We start from the raw sequence: 10,588 nt of genomic DNA on the forward strand, positions 1-10,588 counted from the left end.
TAGGGAAAGTATTGGTGTATATATAGCAGATAGTAAATGTAAGGGGGGTGATGATGCTCCCCTGGGTATAACTAGACACTAGGGAAAGTATTGGTGTATATATAGCAGATAGTAAATGTAAGGGGGGGGATGATGTTCCCCTGGGTATAACTAGACACTAGGGAAAGTATTGGTGTATATATAGCAGATAGTAAATGTAAGGGGGGTGATGATGCTCCCCTGGGTATAACTAGACACTAGGGAAAGTATTGGTGTATATATAGCAGATAGTAAATGTAAGGGGGGTGATGATGTTCCCCTGGGTATAACTAGACACTAGGGAAAGTATTGGTGTATATATAGCAGATAGTAAATGTAAGGGGGGGATGATGTTCCCCTGGGTATAACTAGACACTAGGGAAAGTATTGGTGTATATATAGCAGATAGTAAATGTAAGGGGGGTGATGATGTTCCCCTGGGTATAACTAGACACTAGGGAAAGTATTGGTGTATATATAGCAGATAGTAAATGTAAGGGGGGGGATGATGTTCCCCTGGGTATAACTAGACACTAGGGAAAGTATTGGTGTATATATAGCAGATAGTAAATGTAAGGGGGGGGTGATGTTCCCCTGGGTATAACTAGACACTAGGGAAAGTATTGGTGTATATATAGCAGATGGTAAATGTAAGGGGGGGGTGATGTTCCCTTGGGTATAACTAGACACTAGGGAAAGTATTGGTGTATATATAGCAGATGGTAAATGTAAGGGGGGTGATGATGTTCCCCTGGGTATAACTAGACACTAGGGAAAGTATTGGTGTATATATAGCAGATAGTAAATGTAAGGGGGGGGATGATGTTCCCCTGGGTATAACTAGACACTAGGGAAAGTATTGGTGTATATATAGCAGATAGTAAATGTAAGGGGGGGGTGATGTTCCCCTGGGTATAACTAGACACTAGGGAAAGTATTGGTGTATATATAGCAGATGGTAAATGTAAGGGGGGGGTGATGTTCCCTTGGGTATAACTAGACACTAGGGAAAGTATTGGTGTATATATAGCAGATGGTAAATGTAAGGGGTGGGTGATGTTCCCTTGGGTATAACTAGACTCTAGGGAAAGTATTGGTGTATATATGCTTACTGTGTGATGGTATTACATGAGGATTTCTACTTCAGGGTCCACAGGGTTGACTTTGGGGGTATAGGTTGGGAACCAAATCCGGGCACCACGCAGTTAAAGCTTTTAGCTCCCAGGATGCACTGGGTCCACTCTCCCTATAACCCCGTCCCCTAGCCAGAGCCACCTCAGTTTAAGTTGGTGCCCGGCCGGAGTCGGGTCACCGTTAGTGCAGGGAGGGCTGATTAGCAGGCACTAAGTTTAAAATGTATTTTTATGAGTTTAAAGGTTTTTTTCTTTACTTTTGTACCCTTCAGAGCGACAGCGTCGGACTGTCCATGGGACGTCCAAGCTGCCGCTCCGTCACCCCGCTGGCGCTGAGACGCCAGTACAGATATGGGGATCTCAGCAGGGCCCCAGAGTCTGTACTAGCCGGACTCTGCGGGCGCCCAGGACTGCTGCCGGATCCACGGGGAGCAGGTAAGGTCGCCAATCACCACTTGCGGGGATCCGCGCAGTTGACATGCAGTCTTGTGCCTCCGGTCTCTGGGGACAGGCCCGGCGCCGCCGGCAGTTGCGGCGGGCCCCCCCCATACCCCGTGTTTCCACTAGACCACCAGGGCTTAAAGATTGACGCTGGGAGCCGGCGTCCCGGTGGTTAATAGCCGGCCAGGGGAGGCAGCCTTCCCTGTTACAGCGGCTCCTCCCCTCAGCTCAGCGCGCCTTTCAGTATCCATAGTCTGGCGTCGCTGAGCTGCTTCCTCCGCGGGCCACACTTCCTCTGAGGTCTCCAGGCGGCCATATTCTATGTGCAGCAGCAGAGCTCCGGAGATGGCAGTGAGCCCAGTCCCCCTGCGTACCTCACCATCAGGTCAGTGTACACAGCGCTGTAGCCTTCCCAGACACTGAATCTGGGTAAGTTGAATGCAGTGTAATAGTGCAGTATATTATATGACATGTTTTATGTATATATGTATATATCTGCATGGTATGTGACATAATGCTAGTGCTGACTGTCTGTACTTTATTCTCACCTGTAGTATATATCTATCCCTTTTCTTTATCTGCCCTAATACAGCTGTACTTAGGGTGATTCTGAGACCTCACATATATATACTCGTTAATATTTGTGAGGTTTGTCACATACTGTTGCGTGCTGCACGTTGCCATATTTTAGATGGAACTGTGTGTTGCATACGCTGAAAATGGGTCCCTGCAGCTAATCTTAGCATCAGTCAGGACCAGTATAGCGCTGCTTGATATTTCCACCAAGATTGGTCAGATATGTCTGACCAGGAGATAGAGCGTTATACTGCACCCATTTTTACTATCCTGCAAGTCATGTGCTGCAGGTGTCAGTGCGGAGGATTTAACTCGTAAAGGGTTCTGTATGTGGCGTCATCTGGTGCCGGCCCCTTACACGACCCTCTTGGGCGGTTTGTTTCTCGGGATCCTCTCAATTGCGGATCGCCGGGCGGGCCCCATTGTTGTACCTCACTTGGGGTTACTTCACCATACTGCCCTTTTCATCTCAGGGTATCTCGCAGTTTCTTGCGCTCTTCCCCTGTGACACAGACTACCGCTCCCTGCAGGGGTTTTTTCACAGTATATGAATTCCCCCTGGTGCCACAATAGTCTGTCATTCCCCTTGCAGGGATTACCACGACAGCCACCCTGTATGGTTGTCGTTTTATACAAAACGCAAAATCCAGTGGTATACGCCCTGTGGTTACTTCCCAGTTGGCTCTGCCGTGAACTGGATGCTGTTTGGGCTCTTTCCCTCTTATACGGGGGGGGGGGCATATTTCAGGTATTATTAGCCCTGTTTTAGGGCTGGTAGCAGGTCCATTCTGGTTATAGAGAATGTCAACCTGCACCTGTATCATACACCCTCAGTCTGACGTGCCTTCGGGCTCCCTGTTTTTGACTGGCGGGTGGATCACATGGCGGGATTCTGGCTATCGCCAGATACGAGAGGTATCACAACAGCGATTTGGCCTCCTGTCCCAAATTCCCTGAAGGGTCATCACGAGCCCCTCCTGGGCTGGATTGGCATGTTACTCGTCTGATTACAGACGTTACTACGCCTCCCATTCCTGCGTGGTCGGATTCTATGGATCCGTAGGTGGTAACTCTACCCCGGAATCAGTATACTCGCTTTCAGGGGCTGTTACCCATCCTACCATGGCTATAGCATGGTTGGTTAATACAAATGCATCAGTCCAGTATGCAATAGTAACGTTTTTTCCCCTCCAACACCTCTGGGGTTCAAATGTCTTTGGTCGCTCACATAATATATGCAGTTGTCCTATGAGGAAATACCTACATTGGATACCAGTCTAATAACTTTCAGAGTTCCGGCTGCGACGGTATCCGCCGTAATACCCTATGGCTGCGTTCTGGGAATGCAGAGGTGCAGATACCATCTATAGGGTAGATCTTGTTTGGTCCTGACCTTGACAAGATTGTAGTAACATTGGCGGTATTACTACCGACAAGTTTACCGCCTTCAGCTACTCCCACTACAAGGCCTCAGACTAAAGTCTTTTTGCCTTCAGGGTCAGCCTAATGGCCTGTTTCTTCCTAAGCTGTCGGCCTCTACAAGGGCCACCATATCCAGTACCGAGCAGACCTTGGCTTCCAGTCGACCCTGCTTCTGAACCTAAGGATAAATCTTCAGCCTGACGGGACAGGTCTACAACTGGGGGATTCCAGAGTGAGATACCGACTTTCTCAGTTCACCCAGTGCTGGTGTTAAGTCGCCATGGCTGCGTGGGTAGGACTGGTAGTCTCTCACGGGTACGCCCTCTCATTGCTCAGACGGCCTCTTTCCATGTGGTGGTACGCGGGCCCTTCTTCAGACCCAAACGGGGCTGTACAAATCCAGAAAGCTATACAGTCTTTGTGGTAAGCAGAGTTATTTAGGCCATCCCCACTATCTCAGCGAGGGACTGGTTGTTCTGCTTTCTTTCTGGTGCAGTGGCTGAATGGTCCTCTTTGGCCTATTCTCTGTCTCAATTCCCTGAACCAGTTCCTACAGGCACCTGGGCTCAGGAGGAGTCCACCATGCTCCATCATCCGATGTTTGGAACCTGGGGACTTTATGGTATCTCTGAATATTCAGGTCACGTACCTACGGGTACATATAGAGCCCTCTCATCAGCATGGGCTCAGGTTTGCTATGCCACAACAACACTTGCAATTTTCGGGCTCTGCCTTTTGGGATTGCCCTCAGCCCCATCGGGGTTTACTAGCTTTATGGATTTTCTGACAGTTCACTTGTTCAGTGTATCCGACTGCTCCAGTATCGGGACAGCCTCCTGCTCTTAGCAGGATCACCGAGGTACTTTAAAGCCATGTCAGGATAACCGTGGCTTCTTCAGGGCACAGATGTTTAATCATCAGGGAAAAAGTCCTCCCTGCATCCCTCACAGGGTATTCTTCATTTGGGAGCCCTGCTGGATTCTCAGAATCTGAGAATTCCTCTGGCGTAAGACAAGATCTTCACTCTTCAGCTAGGAGTGTGCGGATGTCTACGCAGTTGACTTATGTCATTACTCTCTGTGATGCGCGGTCAAGTATCCAGAGTGTCTACCTTTGGAAGGGTGGAATGTGCTCAGTTCCGTTCCGGGCCTTGCCATAATTGGCTCCTCTCCAGATGGATTGAGTTTTTTCAATCTGATCGCTGTTCAAGCGATAATGCTTTCTCCAGAGGCGAGTCAGTCTCTGTCTGGGTGGCTATGGCCATCTCATCCAGGGTATTCTTTGCTACGGACAGTGTCTGGTCCGCATTCATTTTGGGGCAGTTGGAAGTCTGTTGCTTCCGTCCTGCCAATTTACTTGTTGGATCTTTAGGCTTGGGCCTTCACTCTGGCCTAACACATATTTCACGTTAAACCTGAAAGAGTTCAGTCCGACAGTGCCACAACAGTGGTTTCCATCTAGGCAACACTGGAAGTTGGGTGGCAATGACAGGAATAGTCCGAGGGTCTCCTCCTGGCCATCTCTGCAGTGTTCATTCCGGGAGCTCTCCATTGGGAAGCGTGCTTCCTCAGCCGTCACGACGTGCATTCCAGGGACTAGTCTCTTCTCCAAGAGAGGTTTCTACTCCTGGTGAGCAGAGAGGGCCTCCCTGAGGTGATCCTCCTGGCCTTCTGACTCTATCACACACTACCGGTGTTACAGGCCAGCACCAGGGGTACTGAAGCAACCTTCAGTGACTCTTTGTCAGTGAAGTGATCCTTCCACTTTGTGTGCCCTTGTCCTGCGGTCTCCCTTCTTCCTCGAGGTCTTCGGAAGTTTAATTCGAGACGGAGGGGCTTTCCTTCTGGAGGCTCCAGTTCGTCCCAGACGTCACTGGTACTTCGATTTTCGGAATATCCTCATCAATGCTCCGTTCCTACTGCTTCTCTGTCCGGACCTGTTGTCTCCGGGTCCTTGTTTTTCCCTGGACCTGGATCGTTTGTCTTTGACTGCGTCCCTACTGTGGTCCTTGGGCTTCACTGGCTCTGTCATCATTGAGATGTTTAGAGCACATAGGCCAGACTTTGCTGGGATCTGCCACAGACTGTGGCATACATAATTCTTATGGTGTCGTACCTGTCGCTACGATCCTCCGGTGATTAGGGTTTCCAGAGGTTCTGGCTTGCCTTACAGCTGGCTTGAGTCTCGCCCTCTGCCTGGCCTTCCTGACAGTGCGGATCTCTGCACTGTCAGTTTGGTTTGGATGTGGAATTACTCCACTCTCTGGTATCCGGTTCATCCTTCAGGGTGTTTTTTCTGGATTATGCCTCCCTTTATCTCCCTTAGGGGGCTCCTTGGGATTTAGTAGTGGTTCCTCTTGCCCCCCTGGGACTTTCATTTGAACCACTAGCCTTGATAGCCATTACATGGTCTATAGCTTAGGCTCTCTCTCTCTCTCTCTTATGGCGTTGGCATCCACCAGGAGAGTGTCGGAATTGGGAGCATTCTCAGGTGGCTCCCTCTACTGGATGATTCACTATGTCAGGGGTGTGAGTTGCACTCGCCCTGGGTCTTTTACCTAAAGTGGTTTTTAAGTTCCATATTTTTCTGGAACTTATGGTACTGACATTTTAGTCAACAGTCCTCTCAGCTGGTGTGGCCTCATTGAATGTGGTACGGCCTCTCCGGGTTTATGTGATCCGTTCAGGTTCCTTCAGGATCTCAGACTCCTTATTTGTGGTCTTTGGACTTCACAGGGAAGGATGGCCGGCCGCTAATTTGACATTGGCTAGATAACTTCGTATGACTATCTCAGGGGCCCACACATAGGATAGGCCTTCCTGTTTTGGTTATACTATAGATACTTATTCTACTTGGGCTGTGGGCCCCTCTTGGATGGCTCGCTGTGGCGCCTCGGCTGTTCTGCTTTGCAAGGTGGCCACGCGGTCTTCTGCCCACACCTTTTTAAGATTCTATGCATTGGTTTCCTTTGCCTCTCAGGATGCTTCCTTTGGGCGACGGATTCTCCTCTCAGCACAGGAGCGTCGTCACCCTTATAAGGACTGCTTTGGGACATCCCCAAGGTCAACCCTGTGGACCCCCTATGGACCCTGAAGTAGAAAACAAGAGATATGGTAAGAACTTACCTTTGTTATCTCTGTTTCTACGAAGTCCATAGGGTCCACAGGGCGCCCGCTCTGATGCACCTGGCTTCATATGGGCCGTGTTTCTGGTCACCGGTTTCCTGTCTCCTTCTCTGGGAGTATGGTTATTGAGTATTCCAGTCTTCTCTCTTTCTTTCCTCCTCCGGCCTTTGGCTACTTACAAACTGAGGTGCCTCTGGCTTGGGGGTGGGTTTATAGGGAGAGTGGACCCAGTGCATCCTGGGAGCTAAAAGCTTTAACTGCGTGGTGCCCGGCTTTGGTTCCCAACCTATACCCCAAGGTCAACCCTGTGGACCCTATGGACTTCGTAGAAACAGAGATAACAAAGGTAAGTTCTTACCATATCTCTTGTTTTACTGTGCGATGGTATTACATTAGGGCTTACTCTGCGATGGTATTATTACATGAGGGTTTACTGTGCGATGTTATTATTACATGAGGGTTTACTGTGCGATGTTATTATTACATGAGGGCTTACTGTGCAGCGGTGTCATTACATGCAGGCTTACTGTGCGGCGGTATCATTACATGAGGGCTTACTGTGCGGCGGTATCATTACATGAGGGCTTACTGTGCGGCGGTATCATTACATGAGGGCTTACTGTACGGCGGTATCATTACATGAGGGCTTACTGTGCGGCGGTATCATTACATGAGGGCTTACTGTGCGGCGGTATCATTACATGAGGGCTTACTGTGCGGCGGTATCATTACATGGGGGATTACTGTACGGCGGTATCATTACATGAGGGCTTACTGTGCGGCGGTATCATTCCATGGTGGATTACTGTGCGGCGGTATCATTACATGAGGGCTTACTGTGCGGCAGTATCATTACATGAGTGCTTACTGTGCGGCGGTATCATTACATGAGGGCTTACTGTGCGGCGGTATCATTACATGAGTGCTTACTGTGCGGCGGTATCATTACATGAGGGCTTACTGTGCGGCGGTATCATTACATGAGGGCTTACTGTGCGGCGGTATCATTACATGAGGGATTACTGTACGGCGGTATCATTACATGAGGGATTACTGTGCGGCTGGTACCATTACATGGGATTACTGTGCGGCGGTATCATTACATGAGGGCTTACTGTGCGGCGGTATCATTACATGAGGGATTACTGTACGGCGGTATCATTACATGAGGGATTACTGTACGGCGGTATCATTACATGAGGGATTACTGTACGGCGGTATCATTACATGAGGGATTACTGTGCGGCTGGTACCATTACATGGGATTACTGTGCGGCGGTATCATTACATGAGAGATTACTGTACGGCGGTATCATTACATGAGGGATTACTGTGCGGCGGTATCATTACATGAGGGATTACTGTACGGCGCTATCATTCCATGGGGGATTACTGTACGGCAGTATTATATGATGATCCCGAGCTTCAGTGTCTGAGCATGTCTTACCCCTGATCTCTCCTCAGTACCTGGTCAGTGTTCCTCTGAAGATGTTCCGGCTTTGGGCATTCATGGGCATGATGTCACAGGTTTGTATGACATGAATTGGCCAGGGCTCGGCTCTTTGCTGCCATCTGGGCACTCACATTGTTCTTCCCTCTGCAGATTCCCCTGGCATGGGTGGTAAGTCGGTTTTTGAGGGGCAATTACGGAAATGCAGCTGTGTGGATCTCTCTGATTATTGGACAACCAATAGCGGTCCTCATGTACGTACATGATTACTACATCCTAAACCACGGGAAAGGACAATGACCCACATAAAGCGCCCGTGGAGATCTTTCTGCCGCAGAAGGGAAGGGATTTATTTCTCCAGAGCCTCATCACTCCGCAGTACTGAGCCGCTGACAATCCGCAGTACAGTGGGAGCATCGTGAAGGAAGAGACTTTCTGCGTCTGGTCTGTACACGCAGGATTGGCGCAATCTGCTCCTCGCGCCTCTCTCCATCCGTCCAATACTGCGCCTCTTCCATCCTGAGATCTGCTGGGCAGAGACCTAACGCTTCTCCCCCAGAACGTTAATCTGTCCAAGTTGTGATATTTTCTCCAGCCATCGATCTACGCTAATTACCAGTTTATGTTGTGCTGGTTGTGATTCGCCAGCCGCTGTTGGCATTGTACACTCCCGGCAATCCCGCGGTGCTGCATTTGGTACGATCTCTCCCACCAGCGCCTGTAGCAGGAATAACCTGCACTAGTCCTGCTCCGCTGCTGCCGTCTCATTTAATAACGGTTTTTAAAGCCTCTGGCCGTGTTTATGGCGTATTTGTGGCGTCTTCCTGTCAGTCTGAACACGCCGAGGCCTCTCCAGGCTGCTCACAAACAAGTTTTGCAAACGCTAAAAATAAAAGATGTTTGTTTTCAACGCCACATGTACATGAATGCCTCTATCTGTATTTATCAGTCCCAAATTACACAGATGCCGGTCTGCTTATGATAAATACCGTCCGTGGAAGACATCACAAAGATAGATATGGGGTGTGAATCAATAGAAGGAATGTAAGGGACCTGCTCACAACCGTATACTCTATAGGGAAATAGTCATCTTGTTTAGGGGTATACAGCCAGATTGCAGAGGCTCTTGGTGGGCAGTATGGCGCCGTCGCACAGCGGTGTTGGTAAGGTTACCCAATAACATACAAATTGTTCTGTGTAGAGGAGAGTTACAGATGTGCCCTCATACACCTAGCCTCAATAAATAAAGGAGTCTAAGACGCACTGATCAATGTGATATGCGACACTTGTATATCCGTATACAGATGTGTCCTCCAATATCTAGCCTCATTGCGCATTAAAAAGCTCATTATTATTATTACATTTTATTTATAGGGCGCCACAAGTGGTCCGCAGCTCCGTACATACAGTAAAGGGTACACAGAACATTACAATACAGTAACCAAAATATAAACAGAACACAAGTAACAATTAGCAACACAATTCTCCATACACAATACAGCTGGGAAGGTGAAGGCTGTCATAGGAGTGCTAGAGAAGAGGCTGTGAGACAGTGGGGAGGACGACCCTGCTCCTAGGAGCTTACAATCTAGCTCATCTAGCCTTGCGACAGCTGCTGACACTGTAACGTAGCATTTCGCATGCAGATACAGCCGCAGTCACACACAGAATATAGGCATGCCGCATATCGTGCAGGAGAGGTAGTGAGAGGTGCAGGAGAGGTAGTGAGAGGGGAGAGACGTGCAGGAGGAGTAGTGAGAGGGGAGAGACGTGCAGGAGGGGTAGTGAGGGGAGAGAGACGTGCAGGAGGAGTAGTGAGAGGGGAGAGACGTGCAGGAGGGGTAGTGAGAGGGGAGAGACGTGCAGGAGAGGTAGTGAGAGGGGAGAGACGTGCAGGAGGGGTAGTGAGAGGGAATAGAGACATGCAGGAGGGGTAGTGAGAAGGGAGAGAGACGTGCAGGAGGAGTAGTGAGGGGAGAGACGTGCAGGAGGAGTAGTGAGGGGAGAGACGTGCAGGAGAGGTAGTGAGAGGGGAGAGACGTGCAGGAGGGGTAGTGAGAGGGGAGAGATGTGCAGGAGAGGTAGTGAGAGGGGAGAGACGTGCAGGAGATATAGTGAGGGGAGAGACGTGCAGGAGGGGTAGTGAGGGGAGAGACGTGCAGGAGGGGTAGTGAGATGGAGAGAGATGTGCAGGAGGGGTAGTGAGATGGAGAGAGATGTGCAGGAGGGGTAGTGAGGGGAGAGACGTGCAGGAGGGGTAGTGAGGGGAGAGAGACGTGCAAGAGGGGTAGTGACGGGAGAGACGTGCAGGAGGGGTACGGAGAGGGGAGAGACGTGCAGGAGAGGTAGTGAGAGGGGAGAGACGTGCAGGAGGGGTAGTGAGTGGGGAGAGACGTGCAGGAGAGGTAGTGAGAGGGGAGAGA

General features: G+C 49.8%; 1 protein-coding gene across 1 annotated transcript in view; it reads left to right on the plus strand.

The window, feature by feature from the left end:
• Positions 1–9,080, plus strand: part of DGAT1 (diacylglycerol O-acyltransferase 1) — a 117,609-nt gene extending 108,529 nt beyond the window's left edge. The window contains exons 16-17 of the mRNA XM_088448593.1: positions 8,180–8,242; positions 8,319–9,080. Coding sequence (XP_088304719.1) covers positions 8,180–8,242; positions 8,319–8,465 — 210 coding nt within the window. The 3' untranslated portion in view covers positions 8,466–9,080. The remainder of the gene's footprint in view (positions 1–8,179; positions 8,243–8,318) is intronic.
• Positions 9,081–10,588: the final 1,508 nt, after the last annotated feature.

Source organism: Taudactylus pleione, unplaced genomic scaffold, assembly GCF_031769625.1.
Source record: "Taudactylus pleione unplaced genomic scaffold, aTauple2 ptg000460l, whole genome shotgun sequence".
NCBI lineage: Eukaryota > Metazoa > Chordata > Amphibia > Anura > Myobatrachidae > Taudactylus > Taudactylus pleione.